The following is a 19920-nucleotide window of genomic DNA, read 5'->3' on the forward strand; positions in this document are numbered from 1 at the left end:
ATCCATTGGGATCTGACGACGTCCATCTTGCCATTTTATTCCTAAAAATTGGATCTCCTGTGCAGGTCCCTTGACCTTACTTTGTTTTATAGCAAAACCGGCCTTCAGCAGGATTTGGACTATTTCCTTCCCTTTTTCAAAAACTTCTCCTGCTCTGTTGCCCCACACGATGATGTCATCAATGTATTGCAGGTGTTCTGGAGCTCCACCCTGTTCTAGTGCAGTCTGGATTAGTCCATGGCAAACGGTAGGGCTGTGTTTCCACCCCTGGGGCAGTCGGTTCCAGGTGTACTGGACGCCCCTCCAAGTGAAAGCAAACTGTGGCCTGCACTCCGCTGCCAAAGGGATTGAGAAAAACGCATTAGCAATATCAACTGTGGCATACCACTTGGCTGCCTTTGACTCCAGTTCGTATTGAAGTTCTAGCATGTCTGGCACAGCAGCACTCAGCGGTGGCATGACTTCATTTAGGCCACGATAGTCTACTGTTAGTCTCCACTCTCCATTAGACTTCCGCACTGGCCATATGGGACTGTTAAAGGGTGAGCGGGTCTTGCTGATCACTCCTTGGCTCTCCAGTCGACGAATCAGCTTATGGATGGGAATCAGGGAGTCTCGGTTGGTGCGATATTGCCGCCGGTGCACCGTGGTGGTAGCAATTGGCACTTGTTGGTCTTCGACCTTCAGCAACCCCACAACAGAGGGGTCCTCCGAGAGACCAGGCAAGGTGGACAGCTGTTTAATTTCCTCCATCTCCAAGGCAGCTATACCAAAAGCCCACCGGTACCCTTTTGGGTCCTTGAAATACCCTCTCCCGAGGTAGTCTATGCCAAGGATGCACGGAGCCTCTGGGCCAGTCACAAGGGGGTGCTTCTGCCACCCATTCCCAGTTAGACTCACTTCGGCTTCCAATACAGTTAGCTGTGGGGATCCCCCCGTCACCCCAGAAATACAGATGGGTTCTGCCCCTATATAGCTTGATGGCATTAGGGTACACTGTGCACCAGTGTCTACCAGAGCCTTATACTTCTGTGGGTCTGATGTGCCAGGCCACCGAATCCACACAGTCCAGTAAACCCGGTTGTCCCTTTCCTCCCCCTGGCTGGAGGCAGGGCCCCTCTAATCCTCATCACAGTACTCGTTTCTCATTTCTTGTACGTACGGGTCAGAAGTTTCTTCATTAAGATCAAGAGTAAGATCAGCCCTTCTACTCTCTCTGGGGAACTGCCCGCTGGAAACTGGAGCAGCAATTTTCCTGGAAGAACCTCTTTCTGTGATTGTTTTCCCTTGCAATTCGCGTACCCGTGCCCCTAGGGCTGCGGTAGGTTTCCCATCACACTTCCTCATGTCCTCTCCGTGGTCACGCAGATAAAACCATAGGGTGCCCCGTGGTGTGTACCCTTTATATTCTCTCTCTTGAGCAAAAGAACGCTTACTTCTAATAGCCGAGATACTGGTCCGTACAGGTGAGGAGTAGGACCTATCCTCTCTGAGTTGCTGGATCTCCCGGGACAGTTTTTCGGACAGTTTCTCCACAGCCGAGACGAGGGAGGAAGAAAGACTTTCCTCGTATTGCCGGAGTTGACTAGCCAATTCATCCACTGTTTGTTCCTCTCCATCTTTCCAGGTCATCACTGCCAATGAGTTGGCGTATGACGATGGTGAGCTCCTTATAAACTTCCGCCACATGGGTCGTGTGCACTTGACTTCGTCTGGATCTTTGGATAGTTGTTCATTGCTCAGGTCACCATAAATCACCTCCAGCACAGCTAATTCTCTCAGAAACTGGATACCCTTCTCCATGGTGGCCCACTTGCTTGGGCGACATATGACATCTTCCTTAAAGGGATACCTTTCCTTCACGCTTGACAAGAGTCGCCTCCAAAGGCTGAGGACTCGTGTCCCTTTTCCAATTGCTTTATCAATGCCCCCTTCCCTAGAAAGGGATCCCAGCTGCTTGGCTTCCCTACCCTCTAATTCCAGGCTACTGGCCCCATTATCCCAGCCTCGGAGCAGATAGGTGACAATATGCTCACCTGGACGACGGCTGAAATCTTTTCGTATATCTCGCAGCTCACTCAGGGATAGAGATCGGGTGGTCACTGCCTCGTTTATGAGTTCTTCCTCTTCCTCCTCCCCGATCAGCAGCCGGCTCTCCTCCTCCCGTTCTCGTGATGGCCCTTCTCCAGGGTACTCGTACAGTTCTTCCTCCGGTTCCCTTTTAGAAGAAGCTTCTTCCTCCCTTACTAAACGAGCCGACTTCCGCTTCCAAAATTTCTTCTTGTGTACAGGGGCGACTGATACCGGCACAGGCTGGTTCTTTGGTTCAGCCACAGGGCCTGTTGCCGGGGTTGGAGTGGTCGCAGTGCATGTCGCCGGGGTTGGAGTGGCCACAGTGCAAGTGCATGTCACCGGAGTCTGAGTGTCCGCAGGGCCTGTCGCCGGGGTTGGAGTGGCCACAGTGCACGTGCATGTCACCGGAGTCTGAGTGGCCGCAGGGCCTGTTGCCGGGGTCTGAGTGACCGCAGTGCATGTCGCCGGGGTCTGAGTGGTCTCAGTGCATGTCGCCGGGATTGGAGTGGCCGCAGTGCATGTCGCCGGGGTCTGAGTGGCCGCAGTGCATGTCGCTGGGGTCTGAGTGGCCGCAGTGCATGTCGCCGGGGTCTGAGTGGCTGCAGTGCATGTCGCCGGGATTGGAGTGGCCGCAGTGCATGTCGTCAGGGTCTGAGTGGCCGCAGTGCATGTCACCGGGGTCTGAGTGGCCGCAGTGCATGTCGCCGGGGTCTGAGTGGCCGCAGTGCATGTCGCTGGGGTCTGAGTGGCCGTAGTGCGTGTTGCCCGGGTTTGAGTGGCCGCAGGGCCTGTTGCCGGGGTCTGAGCGGCTGCACGGCCTGTCGCTGGGGTCGGAGTGGCCGCAGGGCGCGTTGCCCGGGTCTGAGTGGCCGCAGTGCGTGTCGTTTTACTGTCAGAGCCAGAGACCTTCCCTTCCCTTTGAGGGCACTGAATGGTGTTGAACAGGGCTCGGTAGGCATGGGCCAGGCCCCAGCACGTTGCAATGAGCTGCATCTCTCTGGAGTTGCCAGGGTGACAGCATACTTTTTCCAAATATTCTACTAACTTTTCAGGATTCTGCACTTGCTCAGGGGTGAAGTTCCAAAACACTGGGGGTGCCCATTGGCCTAGGTACTTGCCCATCTTGTCCCACACACCCTGCCACTCATAATTATTCAGCCTTGGGGCAGATCTCTGGATGATATTCTTAAATTGCTTACCAACTTTAGACAAAACTGAAACAGTATTCCCAAGAAGTATTAATAGAAGTATCTTAACTGCCCAAGGATGTTCAAAATACTGAAAAATTACTGTAATGAAGGAGGAAACATTATAGAAGAAGGTAGTGACCCTGCCATTATCTATTTCCTCCGAAAAAAAACTCTCAGAAAAGTTACTGCAATTGCTAGTTGTCTCCACGAAATGATCTCCGTGGTACAGTAATGGCTTCATTGCGAAGTTTACATACCACACTAACGTCAAGGTCAATGTTCTAAAAACAAACCTCACAAGCGAGACATTACTATTCACTGCAGACCACAGCAAACTGCAAAACCCAACACCAATCTTTAACATGTACAGCAGGAAAAAGAGCGCGATGCAGATTATACAAATCAATATCGAGAACAGAGAAACCAACATTGTGACCCACAACTACTAACAGATATAAGTTCTTTAATACACTCCGGTTAACCTGTTATTATCTCAAACCCTTCAAGCCCCACGTTGGGCGCCAAAAAGGACTGTCGTGGTTTAACTTCAGTCGGCAACTAAGCACCACGCAGCCGCTCGCTCACTCCCCCCCCACCCGGTGGGATGGGGGAGAGAATTGGAAGAGCACAAGTGAGAAAAACTCGTGGGTTGAGATAAAAACAGTTTAATAATTGAAATAAAATGATAATAATAATAATATGATAATAATAATAATAATAATAATACACAAAGCAAGTGATGCACAGTACAATTGCTCACCACCCGCCGACCGATGCCCAGCCAGTCCCCGAGCAGCGGCCCCCCCCGGCCAGCTTTCCCCAGTTTATGAACTGAGCATGACGTCACATGGTATGGAATGTCCCTTTGGCCAGTTTGGCTGTGCCCCCTCCCAGCTTCTTGTGCACCTTCAGCCTTCTCAGTCGGTAGAACATGGGAAGCTGAAAAGTCCTTGGCTAGTGTAAGCATTACCTAGCAACAACTAAAACATCCGTGCGTTATCAAATTTGTTCTCATCCTAAATCCAAAACACTGTACCAGCTACTAGAAAAGAAATTAACTCTATCCCTGCCGAAACCAGGACAGCTGGAGATGATTTATGGTGACTTGAAAAACGAACAGCTATCCAAAGATCCAGATGAAGTCAAGTGCACATGACCCATGTGGCGGAAGTTTGTACGGAGCGCACCATCGTCGTATGCCAACTCGTTGGCAGTGATGACCTGGAAAGACGGAGAGGGACAAACAGTGGATGCATTGGCTGGCCAACTCCAGCAATACGAAGAAAGGATCTCTTCCTCCCTCATCTCGACTGTGGAGAAACTGTCCCAGGAGGTCCAGCAACTCAGAGAGGATAAGTCCTACTCCCCACCTGTATGGACCCGTATCTCGGCTATTAGGAGTCAGCGTTCTTTTGCTCAAGAGAGAGAATATAAAGGGTACACACCACGGGGCACCCTGTGGTTTTACCTACGTGACCACAGAGAGGACATGACGAAGCGGGATGGAAAACCTACTGCAGCCCTAGGGGCACGGGTACGTGAGTTGCAAGGGAAAACAATCACAGAAGGGGGTTCTTCCAGGAAAATTGCTGCTCCAGTTTCCAGCAAGCAGTTCCCCAGACAAAGTAGAAGAGCTAATTTTTCTTCCGATCTTAATAAAGTAACTTTTGATTCTCATTTACAAGAAGTGAGTAATGGATACTATGACCAGGACTAGAGGGGCCCTGGCTCCAGCCAGGGGGAGGAAAGGGACAACTGGGTTTACTGGACTGTGTGGATTCGGTGGCCTGGCACATCAGACCCACAGGAGTATAAGGCTCTAGTAGACACCGGTGCACAGTGTACCCTAATGCCATCAAGCTATATAGGGGCAGAACCCATCTGTATTTCTGGACAGGGGGGATCCCAACAGCTAACTGTATTGGAAGCCGAAGTAAGTCTAACTGGGAATGAGTGGCAAAAGCACCCCATTGTGACTGGCCCAGAGGCTCCGTGCATCTTTGGCATAGACTACCTCAGGAGAGGGTATTTCAAGGACCCAAAAGGGTACTGGTGGGCTTTTGGTATAGCTGCCTTGGAGACGGAGGAAATTAAACAGCTGTCCACCTTGCCTGGTCTCTCGGAGGACCCCTCTGTTGTGGGGTTGCTGAAGGTCGAAGACCAACAAGTGCCAATCGCCACCACCATGGTGCACCGGCAGCAATATCGCACCAACCGAGACTCCCTGATTCCCATCCATAAGCTGATTCGTCGACTGGAGAGCCAAGGAGTGATCAGCAAGACTCGCTCACCCTTTAACAGTCCCATATGGCCAGTGCGGAAGTCTAATGGAGAGTGGAGACTGACAGTAGACTATCGTGGCCTAAATGAAGTCATGCCACCGCTGAGTGCTGCTGTGCCAGACATGCTAGAACTTCAATACGAACTGGAGTCAAAGGCAGCCAAGTGGTATGCCACAGTTGATATTGCTAATGCGTTTTTCTCAATCCCTTTGGCAGCAGAGTGCAGGCCACAGTTTGCTTTCACTTGGAGGGGCGGCCAGTACACCTGGAACCGACTGCCCCAGGGGTGGAAACACAGCCCCACCATTTGCCATGGACTGATCCAGACTGCACTGGAACAGGGTGGAGCTCCAGATCACTTGCAATCCATTGATGACATCATTGTGTGGGGCAACAGAGCAGGGGAAGTTTTTGAAAAAGGGAAGGAAATAGTCCAAATCCTGCTGAAGGCCGGATTTGCCATACACCAAAGTAAGGTCAAGGGACTTGCACAGCAGATCTAGTTTTTAGGAATAAAATGGCAAGATGGACGTCGTCAGATCCCAGTTGACGTGATCAACAACATAACAACCTCATAGACACCTGGGTCAAAGAGCACGGCATTGAGTGGGTGTATCACATCCCCTATCGTGCACCAGCCTCCGGGAAAATCGAACGATACAACGGACTGTTAAAGACTACGCTGAGAGCAATGGGTGGTGGGACATTCAAACATTGGGATACACATTTAGCAAAGGCCACCTGGTTAGTCAACACTCGGCGATCTGCCAATCGAGCAGGCCCTGCCCAGTCAAAACTTGTATGTACTGTACATGGGAATAAAGTCCCTGTAGTGCACATAAATATGCTGGGGAAGACAGTCTGGGTTATTCCTGCCTCAGGCAATGGCAAACCCGTCCGTGGGATTGCTTTTGCTCAAGGACCTGGGTGCCCTTGGTGGGTGATGCGGGAGGATGGGGAAGTCCGATGTGTACCTCAAGGGGATTTGATTTTGGGTGAGAATAGCCAATGGTCTGAATTATGTGATGTTAAGTGCTACATAATATTATATGCCATACCAATGATATTACAATAAGAATCACCCAGATTAATGAAGAATGAACTTCAATGAAACCCAGCAAAGCACAGTGATGATGGTACCAGAACTGACTTCAACATGAAACAATCCAACACCACATACCATCTCCATCTTTCCTGCCCTGGAAGATTATTATGACAGATGGAGCCCGAAGTCATGGAATAAATGAACTCACCGAACATTTTAGAGGGATGGCCCACAGACGAAGGGAATGATATCTCTGTGTGTGTATATATATTAAAAGAATCCCAGGAAAAGGGGTGGTGATTAATGGAAACGTACTGGAAAATATGAGACTTGAGCGTAACGCAGATGGTATAGAATAAGGGGTGGATACTGTCCTGGTTTCAGCAGGGATAGAGTTAATTTCCTTCCTAGTAGCTGGTACAATGCTGTGTTTTGGATTTAGGATGAGAACAAAGTTGATAATGCACCGATGTTTTAGTTGTTGCTAGGTAATGCTTACACTAGCCAAGGACTTTACAGCTTCCCATGCTCTACCGACTGAGAAGGCTGGAGGTGCACAAGAAGCTGGGAGGGGGCACAGCCAAACTGGCCAAAGGGACATTCCATACCATGTGACATCATGCTCAGTACATAAACTGGGGAAAGCTGGCCGGGGGGGCCGCTGCTCAGGGACTGGCTGGGCATCGGTCGGCGGGTGGTGAGCAATTGCACTGTGCATCCCTTGCTTTGTGTATTATTATTACATTATTGTTATTATAATCTTATTTCAATTATTAAACTGTTTTTATCTCAACCCATGAGTTTTTTCTCACTTGTGCTCTTCCAATTCTCTCCCCCATCCCACCGGGGGTGTGGGGGAGTGAGCGAGCGGCTGTGTGGTGCTCAGTTGCCGACTGAGGTTAAACCACGACAGAGAGTTGGGGTTTTACAGCCTAGGGAACAGAAGGCTTTGGGGAGACCTTATTGCAGCCTATCAGTACTTAAAGGGGGCTTATAAAAAAGATGGTGGCAAACTTTTTAGCAGGGCCTGTTGCGACAGGACAAGGGGGAATGGCTTTAAACTAAAGGGGAGCAGATATAGACTAGATATAAGGAAGAAATTTTTTACACTGAGGGTGGTGAAACATTGGAACAGGTTGCCCAGAGAGGTGGTGGATGCCCCATCCCTGGAAACATTCAAGGTCAGGCTGGACGGGGCTCTGAGCACCCTGATCTAGTTGAAGATGTCCCTGCCCACGGCAGGGGGGTTGAACTAGATGACCTTTAGAGGTCCCTTCCAACCGAAACTATTCTATGATTCTATGGTTTTTTGAAAGCAGCTGAAATCACCTGAAGAACTTCTACAACACATCTCCTTAAAACTGTTCCCAAATCCAAAGAGGTAAAATACAAAATTCAAGCAGTATGTATATATAAAGTATAATGAAAGTACCTGGTTTATTATAAGTTATGTTTTAGCATAGAATTTCAATCCTTTCTCTTGACCCAAAAGCTTCCTTTTATGAATTCCAAATTCATCTATCATCAGTATTCTTGTACAACAGAAACACTACATCCTCTTGGATATTCATGTCAAGTCATACAATTAAATGGAAATGCTAGCAGACAGGGGTAGGAGAGGACAAAGAAGAGTAAGTGAAGGTCAGCTTCTGACACCTTTACATGATTCTGTGGTTCCTATCCTTTTAGCTGAAAGTAAAATTGCTGATTAGAAAGTTTATGGATTCTTTAGATAGAAAAACTCTTAAAAGCTAGTATTTTATTTAGGAACATCATAATTCTATAAGGAATAACTAATACAATTTCTGAATCTCTTGAACGGGGTGGAAGTCAGCAAGATTGATGCTATACATGTTTAATTTAATATTGAGCATATTTTATGAAGTATTTGTCCAACAAGTCTGATACCTGACTTTTCAAGTTAATCCTTAAAACTTCAACCACGTCCTTTTTCAGAGCAGGAAATTCTTATATTAGAAATAGGTGAACTTTTTAAAAGTGTACCTTAAGTTTATTCTTCTAGCAAGAAGCTTCTCAACATAAAAATAAGCAAACAGGTCTTATATAAATGAACACAAAATACAAAAAACAAAAACAACAACAACAAAAAAACAACCCACAAACTTTTCCAAGTTCTCAATGCCAAACAGAAAAGCTGGTCAATACTAGGAGAACTAACTGCCTATTTATTCTGATAATTTGAAGCCCTTAGATCCTGTTGTACAGCCAACCAGCATTTGTTCCTCCTTAACTAGGTCCTTATACAGTTTTCTATAAAGCTCTGATTCAGCTATTCAAGTAACCTTAAAGAGACTGTAAACATATAAAGCACCTTAAACTCTAGTGAGAACCAATTAAAAGTCTTTTTACCAGCATAACTAAACATTCCTAAGAAGTTGGGGGAAAACGCAAACAATAGAAAATAATGATGGAAGAGGAGAAAAAGGAAAAGCTTCATTGCGACATTCGTCGAAGACAGGTTGGAATGTCCAAAATTATTTGAACCTTCAAGGTAAAATTAGGCTGCTCTCACCACAGGTATCTTCTTATATGAACTGATGCATTTTCACCTTCAGGGGATCAAAAAAATCTGTTCTTTTCTTTCCAATGCAGGTTATTTTAATTTTAGCTACCTGAAGATGAGTGTAACCACAGCACAGAAGCTGCAGCTGACAGTGAATAAGTCTCAAACAAGAAAAGCTGACATGGTCAAATTATGCATGTGCTTTAATGACCTAGAGATTCTCTATTACTTTTCAATACACATATATTAATCTATAAGTCTAATCATAGAATCATTGAGGTTGGAAAAGACCTCTAAGATCATCGAGTCCAACCGTCAACCCAACACCACCATGCCCACTAAACCATGTCCCTAAGCGCCTCATCTACACGTCTTTTAAATACCTCCAGGGATGGGGACTCAACCACTTCCCTGGGCAGCCTGTTCCAATGTTTAACCACTCTTTCAGTAAAGAAATTTTTCCTCACGTCCAATCTAAACTTCCCCTGGCGCAACTTGAGGCCATTTCCTCTCGTCCTATTGCTAGTTACTTGGGAGAAGAGACCAACACCCACCTCGCTACAACCTCCTTTCAGGTAGTTGTAGAGAGCGATGAGGTCTCCCCTCAGCCTCCTCTTCTCCAGGCTAAACAACCCCAGTTCCCTCAGCCGCTCCTCATAAGACTTGGTCTCCAGACCCCTCACCAGCCTCGTTGCCCTTCTCTGGACACGCTCCAGCACCTCGACGTCCTTCTTGTAGCGAGGGGTCCAAAACTGAACACAGTATTCGAGGGGCGGCCTCACCAGTGCCAAGTACAGGGGCACGATCACTTCCCTACTCCTGCTGGCCACACGATTTCTGATACAGGCCAGGATGCCATTGGCCCTCTTGGCTACCTGGGCACACTGCCGGCTCATGTTCAGCCGGCTGTCAACCAACACCCCCAGGTCCTTTTCCAACAAGCAGCTTTCCAGCCACTCTTCCCCAAGCCTGTAGCGCTGCATGGGGTTGTTGTGACCCAAGTGCAGGACCCGGCACTTGGCCTTGTTGAATCTCATACAGTTGGCCTCGGCCCATCGGTCCAGCCTGTCCAGGTCCCTCTGCAGAGCCTTCCTACCCTCGAGCAGATCAACACTCCCGCCCAACTTGGTGTCGTCTGCAAACTTACTGAGGGTGCACTCAATCCCCTCATCCAGAGCATTGATAAAGATATTGAACAAGACCGGCCCCAAAACTGAGCCCTGGGGAACACCGCCCGTGACCGGCCACCAACTGGATGTAACTCCATTCACCACAACTCTCTGGGCCCGGCCGTCCAGCCAGTTTTTGACCCAGCGCAGAGTACACCTGTCTAAGCCGTGAGCCGCCAGCTTCTCTAGGAGAATGCTGTGGGAGACGGTGTCAAAGGCCTTACTGAAGTCCAGGTAGACCACATCCACAGCCTTTCCCTCATCCACTAGGCGGGTCACCTGGTCATAGAAGGAGATCAGGTTGGTCAAGCAGGACCTGCCTCTCATGAACCCGTGCTGGCTGGGCCTGATCCCCTGGTTGTCCCGCTCATGCCTTGTGAGCGCCCTCAAGATGAACTGCTCCATAATCTTCCCCGGCACCGAGGTCAGGCTGACCTGATATATTCTATAACTATAGATTTATTACCTCTAAGAAAGTCTTATACTCCCAGATACTACAGTACTGCACAATGCCAGACAGATTAAAACACAAACCCAAATTCAGCTTCTGAGGCAGTATTCTCTAGCAAGACCCAAATCAATTTCCTTTGACAAGGAACTGTGTGGTCCTACCCCAACCCGTTCATACTCAGCTGAAAATATAACGTTCAGGGTTAGGGTCTTGCTTAAATAATTCTTCATTAGTAGTTTCAATCCCTTCCCTCCTCTATGGACCTATAAGACAAGAGGGAAGAACCAAAGCCTCCACAGTTCTGGAATACAAGAACGATGGTAAGATGAGAACACGCTCAAAATGTTTTTCTCATGTTTAGGTTCTAAGACAACAAGTATCCCTGAAATGCAAACCTGATTTTTGGTGTTGACAGCAATAATATTCAATAAAATTTATTATTATCCAGAAGATTATAAAAAGACAAACCCTACATTTTTCTTATAGAATTGTTCTCACATCTACTGTCTGACGGATTTTGAATTTCACTGCTTCTCTGGACCAATCTGTTTTAAAACATATTTGGTGAAAGACATGACCCAGCTTCACCTAACAGGAACACATTCAGAGAAGGCAGGTGCGCACACAAACTGAGAGATTCATTTTTCAGATAGCTCTTAAATGGGTACAAAGGTATTTCAGATCCAGTAAAAGAAATACAGTTCTATCTATCTCTATAATTGCAAAAAATAAAATGCTTTTCTGAGGACAAAATAATTTAAGGAGACATTCATCCCTCTAAGCAGTCATCCTTAAAAAATAATAATAGAAAGATAAAAACAACATGCCCCAAAATTGTGAATATTCAAAATATTCAAGTAAGACACCTGCTAGAAGAATACTTTGGATTTTCTCACATGACAAAGGGAAAAATATTCAAACTTCAAGTCTGGATATTTCATTTGTAATTAAAATAAACTGGATTCCTCTTCATACTAGAATAAGGGTCTATGTCAACCTATATCTAGCTAGCTCTTTGCTGCAAATCTTACCTTTCAATTAAACCATCACCTTCTCAACCCAGAAGGTTGCAGGAACGTCTAATGATACATCCTGACCTACAGAACTTTTTTAAACCAGATACTAATTTTCAAAAGAAAAGCAAGCCAGAGTGCAGAAATATTTATTATTGGAATACTACAACGTGAGGACTTTGATAGCTGACTGCAGTCCCTCTTGATCTCCTCTTGTGATGCAATTTAAATCATTAACCATTTTACTGGAACATAAATTGTAGTCTAGTTATAAACAGAAAGTAAATTAGCGAGGAAAATCTCTGAAGTGCTCTGACAGCCAAATGCTAAAAATACTTTAGGTAAGCAATCATACATATTCTACAAAGTGCAATATTGTTGACAAGAAACTTGTCAGGTATTTGATTAACCTCCCACTGCATTTAAGAATAAATAACAAACAGCAACTGCTGTTGACTACTGAAAGCACTGTATTGGGTTTGCATGGCAAGGTTTTGGTAGCGAGGGGGGCTACAGGGGTGGCTTCTGTGAGAAGCTGCTAGAAGCTTCCCCCATGTCCAACAGAGCCGGTGCCAGCCGGCTCCAAGATGGACCCGCCGCTGGCCAAGGCTGAGCCAGTCAGTGATGGTGGTAGCACCTCTGTGATAACATATTTAAGAAGGGGGGAAAAAAAACCTGCTGTTCAACAGCAGCCACAAGAGAGGAGTGAGAATATGTGAGAGAAACAACTATGCAGACACCAAGGTCAGCGAAGAAGGAGGGGGAGGAGGTGCTCCAGGTGCCAGAGCAGAGATTCCCCTGCAGCCCATGGTGAAGACCATGGTGAAGCAGGTTGTCCCCCTGCAGCCCATGGAGGTTAATGGTGGAGCAGATATCCAACCTGCAGCCCGTGGAGGACCCCACACTGGAGCAGGTGGACGCACCTGAAGGAGGCTGTGACCCTGTGGGAAGCCCGTGCTGGAGCAGGCGCCTGGCAGCACCTGTGACCCTGTGGGGGACCCACTCTGGAGCAGTCTGTTCCTGAAGGACTGCACCCCATGGAAGGGACCCATGCTGGAGCAGTTCGTGAAGAACTGTCTCCTGTGGGTGGGACCCCACACTGGAGCAGGGGAAGAGAGTGAGGAGGAAGGAGTGGCAGAGACAACGTGTGATGAACTGACTGCAACCCCCATTCCCTGTCCCCCTGCGCCACTCAGGGGGGAGGAGGTAGAGAATTCAGGAGTGAAGTTGAGCCCGGGAAGAAGGGAGGGGTGGGGGGAAGGTGTTTTAAGATTTGTTCTTATTTCTCATTACCCTACTCTGATTTGATTGGCAATAAATTAAACTAATTTCCCTGAGTCGAGTCTGTTTTGCCTGTGACGGTAACTGCTGAGTGATCTCCCTGTCCTTATCTCGACCCACGAGCCTTTCGTTATATTTTCTCTCCCCAGTCCAGCTGAGGAGGGGGAGTGATAGAGCGGCTTGGTGGGCACCTGGCATCCAGCCAAGGTCAACCCACCACAAGTCAAATGCTATTGTCCAGCTTTTCAAGCATGTACACAGGCATACATTATAGAGACGTATCTCTTCACTAAAATGAAGTTAATAAAAAAACATAACTTTGCTGAAGAGGAGGCAACTAATACATGTACAATGTTGAACCCTTAAGAGACCCCTGAACAAATCAACACTTAAGAGTCTGACTGTTCATTTAGGAATGAAAAGACAAACTTAGAAGCCTAACTTTCACCATGATTAAGTGTATACATGTGCAGATAATGACTTCAAATATTTGCGTGGTTCTTGCAAAGACACCTTCCATCAGGGTCCAATCTCTATTCTCCATACTTTATGCAAAATAAAAGATACAGTTAATTTGTTCCATAACCTGCAAACTGATTTCTACACTACCAGCTATTGTCACTGAGCATAAAATCTGACATTTATTTGAAAGAAATGTTTAATTAGAACTGGTGCTTAAATCCTCCACATCAGATATTTCACTCAAAAAACCCAAGGCTTCCCACAGCAGTAAGCAAATATAGCAGGATCAGAAAAATAGCTCACATCCTGCCTAGATACAACAACCAGAAGCTTACAACACAAACCTTGCATACATTTAGTGTCTCCTAGTGAGACAGACCCTGGCTGGCAGCTAAGTCCCACACAACTGCTCCCCCAATCCCCCCCAGTGAGACAGGGGGAGAGAATAGGAAGAACAAAAGTGAAAAAACCAAAACAAAAAAAACATGTGATGCAAAGACATTCACTCACCACCTCCCACATGCAGACCAATGCCCAGCCAGTCCCCAAGCAATGACCATCTACCAACCCCCCTCCCTTTTTTTTTTTATTGCTGACTATGACACTATACAGCATATATCTCTTTGGTCAGTTGGGGTCAGCTGTCCTGGCTTGTCCCTCCTCCCAGCTTCTTGCCTACCTCGAGCCTACTCACTGGGGGCAGGCAGAGTGAGAAACAGGCAGCCTTGTCGCTGTGCAAACACTGTTCAGCGACAGTTAAAACATGGGTGTGTTATCAACACTGTTTTGTTATCAACATTGTTTTGGTTAAAAAAAAAAAAAATCTAAAAATCTAAAACCTAGCACCATACTGGCTGCTATGAAGAAAATTAACTCTACCCCAGCCAGACCCAGTACACTCCTCTTAAAAACAGTAAGAAAACCCAAATCTGGTATGTCCTTCTAATGCAAAGCAAGTCTAATACTGGCTGACTAAAAATAGGTGGAAGTTTCACCGACTTTGACTAACTAGGCCACATTAAAACTACAATTCCCTCCTCTGGGCTTATAAATATACTGTATCTGCCCCCAAATACAACAACTATCCCTCTCTTCTGCCTTTTCTTCTACAGTTGTCACAATTTAAAACACTATGTAAGCAATAAGTAGCTTACAAGTGCTTAAAAGAATATCAGCAACAGAAAGATATGCAAAAAGCCCGATAGCCTACTTTCCCCATGTGATGAATAAATCCTGTAATAGCCACAAATAGTGAGACCTATGAGTGTTTAACAGCTCTCCATTTACAAAGATCTAGCTTACAAAGCATACTATTTTATTATCTTAATGGTCCATCACAAACAGGAAAAAAAAAAAAAGAAAAAAAAGAAAAAAAAGAAAAAAAAGAAGGGTTGAAATGCAGTATTTTAGTATAAGATATACTGGGGGAGGTGGGGAAGACTTGACATGCACAACAGTGGTCTGCACTCAGACTAACAGCTTAGTCATAGTACCACACACCTATGTGCTCCTACTCATCCAGGCTTACATACGATGCACTTAGAAGAAGAGAACAGTTGTGCACTATTTTATGTGTAACCTTGTAATTTTTATGCCTGAAATGTGTATGTGAAATCATTCTGCAGTAACATTTTATGAATATTTCTGAAAGGAAAGAAAATAAATTACTGAAATTGATCTAAGACCCGTTTGCAAGCTGGGAAAAACCCAGTTAAAAGTGGCACATGATAAATTGACTATTATTTTTTTCTTTCTTTTCTAAAAGTTATGAGAAAACAGATTGAGAATGTTGTCTATGCAGAGGAAACTGAGCCACGCATCTACTCCAGACTAGCTTCCTCCCCTTCCCATCCTTCCAGTGGATGAAAAGCTGGACATGAGCCAGCAACGTGCGCTCGCAGCCCAGAAGGCCAACCGTATCCTGGGCTGCACCAAAAGAAGCGTGGCCAGCAGGTCGAGGGAGGTGATTCTGCCCTTCTACTCTGCTCTGGTGAGACCCCACCTGGAGTACTGCATCCAGCTCTGGAGCCCTCAGCAGAAGAAAGACACAGACCTTTTGGAGCAGGTCCAGAAGAGGGCCACAAAAATGATCAGAGGGATGGAACACCTCTCCTATGAAGAAAGGCTGAGAGAGTTGGGGTTGTTCAGCCTGGGGAAGAGAAGGCTTTGGGGAGACCTTATTGCAGCCTATCAGTACTTAAAGGGGGCTTATGAGAGAGATGGGGACAGACTTTTTAATAGGGCCTGTAGCAATAGGACAAGAGGTAATGGTTTTAAACTAAAAGAGGGCAGATTCAGACTAGATATAAGGAAGAAATTTTTTTACGATGAGGGTGGTGACTGGAACAGGTTGCCCAGAGAGGTGGTGGATGCCCCATCCCTGGAAACATTCAAGGTCAGGCTGGACGGGGCTCTGAGCACCCTGATCTAGTTGAAGATGTCCCTGCCCACGGCAGGGGAGTTGGACTAGATGACCTTTAGAGGTCCCTTCCAACTGAAACCATTCTATGATTCCCCCAGTAATGCAACACAAGTGAACATGTGCTGTAGTAATTATTTGCTCTGTGAGTAGGAAAGTCATTCTTGAATATACTGTCCGTAACACTTAGCCTGGTCAATTTAGCATTGCAAAGAAGGCCCATTACATGTAGCTTAACTAATTGAGATAAATGCTGCAGTACTTGAACTACTTTAGTATCAAAGAACACTTGAAATAATACCACTTTTTCTTTAACGTAAAACATTAGTTTTCAGTTCCATGATTACTTCCCTTCTAGCAATTAACAGCAATACTTTCTCAGATATACTTCATGCAAAATTTTTAATAAAAATAGCTTACTACAGGAGAGGAAAAGAGTTACAGCTTTGTTTTTTAAGAGCGCTTAGAAAAACTGAGAAGTATCACTAGAAAGGCTTTAACAATGTTTTTGCCTTTGTCCTACACTAGACAGCTTGACATGAAAGAAGGGACTACGCTACACTCAAAGTTATCCATGAATAAATAATATAGATTACAGATTAGCCATGCTGTAAGAGTAGGGATAACCACACCAGCTGCATGCAGAACCATGAAATATAAACACCATTTCAACACAAAGTCAACTTGTATCCAAAGTGCTACTTCCAAATCAGCATGTCGTCCTCCAAAGAGCCCAAAAGCAGGATTTACTCAGCAGCACAGTAAAGAGGCACTTAACTGCATCTTGTAGCACACAGAATTTGGGTACTCCTCCTCCCACACCTCCTATCTTCTGCTAGCCTGTAATTTATGTATGGACATGGAATAAAAAAAGGACCAAAAAGATAGGCAACTATGAAAAAAAGAATTTTTCATCACAGACATTACATACTTTGCTGTTATTAGGCCCTGAACATTTTGCCCAGGGAAGTGGTTGAGTCACCATCCCTGGAGGCATTTAAAAGACGTGTAGACGGGGTGCTTAGGGACATGGTTTAGTGGTGGACTTGGCAGTGTTAGGTTTACGGTTGGACTCAATGATCTTAAGGGTCTTTTCCAACCTAAACGATTCTATGATTTGAGAAAAGGCACACCTTTGTCAAGGTTTCAACACATTCATACATCATTCTTCAACTGAAATGCAGATCCCCAGTAGATGCCTCTTCATGTTTCACTCATTTGTCTCAGAAATTTTCCAGCAAAACTTGGGAGCTTTTGAGTTGACATTCAGGCTGTTGCTGAAACTTTTTTTTTTTTTGGGGGGGGGGGGAACACTAAAAAGATACGAAGATGACTTTTGAAAACTCAATCATTTGTTAAATAGGCAAAAAATCCCAGACTTCTGCATCATAATATGAATTTCACAAAGCCAAATCTTAAGATCAGGGAAAATGCCACCCATATTTTGAATTTTTTCAAAATTCCTATTTCACCTTTCAGAAAAGTCTCTTCAGGATTAAAATATAAAATTCAGTAACAAATCCAGCTATTCAGATTTGTAAAAAGAATAAAGAAACTACATTTTAGCACTAATCTGATCAACACAAAACAGCACACCTGAAGCAGGCAAACTAGCTCCCTAATAACTTATTTCAATACAGTGAAAAGTATCATAAACTGGAGAAATAAAATATGTTATTGTGGCAGGTATATATACAGATATACCCACACGCATTAAAAAAACCAAATGTTAACTAGGAAAGCTACTCTTTAACCTATTCATTATCAACCAGCAAATTTATTTAGATGTTACAGTCAAAGAACATATAACTTAGCAGCTTTCCCCCCCCATTATTCTGTGCTCACAAACACGCACAGTTTTAAGAGACTTCCACCCAAATCAATGAACTGGCTTCATTAGTTTACTTATCACTAAAAAAAAAAAGCAGGTTGCTTAATTAAATTCATATTATAACTCATATCTAAAATAAAGGCATATTATGCTTCACCATACACCACATCAAACTAAACTGACAGGACTGACCTGTGCGTGCTTTTTATATTGATTACCTCTTTCAAATGAAACAAAAAAATCCAGCACACTGGTAGAAGTATACCTTCCTCAATGACTGTTATTCACAGTATCATGACACCCAATAATTAAGCTATAAATTCAGTAAAAACACAGAATTACATAATAATGCCATTTCCTCATTTTGACACACTTCTCATCGTTCAAGGCCCATTTTTCTCAAATGTATCTCCCTGAAGTTTAAGACATTTTTAACATGCGTTAGTCTGAAAACTCTTATTAAAAAGGGCTGCTAAGCATCCTAAGGCACCTGAGAACCCCATAAGCACCATATAGTTGTGTCTAACAAAATACATAGAAATAGACAAGGCTCCCACATTAGAGCTACGCATAAGTATAAGAGTATAAATATCACAGGTCTAACCAGGGCCTCCAAGTCAACCACCAACGCTGTCAGAGGCTCCAAGTCCCCGTCTTTCCCCAAGCCCTACACTGCCTTCCTTGAGATGCTACAAACGTTAGAGCCCCTCTGCGAACCCTACACCCAAAGGGCAATCCTAAATCTCCACCAGGTTCCCTCTCGCCCAACATCCAAGCACTTTCCCCACCTCCTCCAAAATCCCGAGCCTGTTCCAGCATGCGCCCCTACCCCTAGCAACATCACATCCCCAGCAACGCCTCTGACCCAAATCCTCGCCCCCATCCCACCCGCACCCTAGCGCCACTTAGGCTCCCCTTCCCCATCAACGACCTCCATAAGCCCCCGAATAACCGGTGTCCCCTCAGGCACCCCCTCCCCAGGGCCCCCCAGCACCACTGGAACTCCTCAGCCACCCCCTGCCCAGCGCCCCTCACCTCGGCCCGCCCCAGCCCCGCCGCCATGGCCCCGGCCGCACCTCACGGTCCTTGAGGCCCAGGAGCAGCACCTCTTCCATGAGGGTGAGCCGCGTTTCCTTGGAGTCGCCCTTCTCGTCGTCACCGGGCTCGTCCCGGCGGCCTTCATCCTCCGGGCCGCCACCCGCCCCCCGCTCCTTGTCGGCAGCGGCACTGCGGGAGGCCTCAGTCCGGCGCTGCACCAGGCCGGAGCTACGCTGGGTCAGGGAAGTCATGGCTAGAGGCGACAGGAGGGCAAAGGCCCGCCGCGGGGAGAGAGGGTTGGCGACAGCTCGGGAGGGGGAGAGAAGGGACGGGAGCCGCTCCTGCCTCCGCCCTATCCGCACTGGGGCAGCGGCCGGCCGGGGGGAATCATGGGGAGCGGGGCTCGACCACGGCAGGGGAGACGGAGGCAGTGGGGGCCAGCGTCCCCCCCCTGCGACGGCCGAACTGACGGAGGTGGCTTCTCTTCCAATATGGCGGCGCGGGCTGATGTCAGCGGAGGATGTGGCAGCAGCAGGCGGGGGGGGAAACCGGAAAGGGCCGCGGGCGGGAGGAACCCCCCGCGGGGCAAGAGGTGGGGACAGGGCGCCCCGGTGACGCGGCCCCCTCGGCCTCAGGGAGTGCGGGCGGTGTCGGCCGTTGTTGACTGTTACTGTTACCTGAGGCTGTGGAGGACGGTTAATCCAACACTCCGAGCAAAGGGGAGGGGGGCCGGCCAGCCAGTGCCCGCCGTGGCATAACCCAGGAGCTGGGTAGTACACTCTCTTAAATTAATATTTTTTTCTTTAAAAGCGCCTTATTTACAACCTTAAGTTTGCTTGATTTCATTTTTAACCACAAGACCATGTCTGATTGCTAGTACAGGCCCCCAGGAATATATCTTCATATATATATATATATACTCATTGACTAAGCTCAGGTGAGCATATGGAGCTCTCAACAGTCTCGACTTTGAACCGAGTAAATGGAGTCCCTCAGCTCTGCTGTCGATGAGGCATATTTTCAAACCTTTAGCCCTTTTGAGCATGGCACACCAAAAACTCAAAACTACTTATGAAGGCTAAATCCCATATGCATTTCCAGGTAGCGTATTTTACTGCAGAATAAAGGTGCGTAAGATGCAA

The 19920-nt window shown here is 46.5% G+C and overlaps 1 protein-coding gene across 1 annotated transcript in view; it reads right to left on the bottom strand.

Moving 5' to 3' along the window:
- LOC143172046 (Golgi phosphoprotein 3-like) overlaps positions 1–19251 on the bottom strand; it is a 69137-nt gene extending 49886 nt beyond the window's left edge. The window contains exon 1 of the mRNA XM_076361262.1: positions 18817–19251. Coding sequence (XP_076217377.1) covers positions 18817–19029 — 213 coding nt within the window. The 5' untranslated portion in view covers positions 19030–19251. The remainder of the gene's footprint in view (positions 1–18816) is intronic.
- Positions 19252–19920: the final 669 nt, after the last annotated feature.

Source organism: Aptenodytes patagonicus, chromosome W, assembly GCF_965638725.1.
Source record: "Aptenodytes patagonicus chromosome W, bAptPat1.pri.cur, whole genome shotgun sequence".
NCBI classification, from domain to species: Eukaryota; Metazoa; Chordata; class Aves; order Sphenisciformes; family Spheniscidae; genus Aptenodytes; species Aptenodytes patagonicus.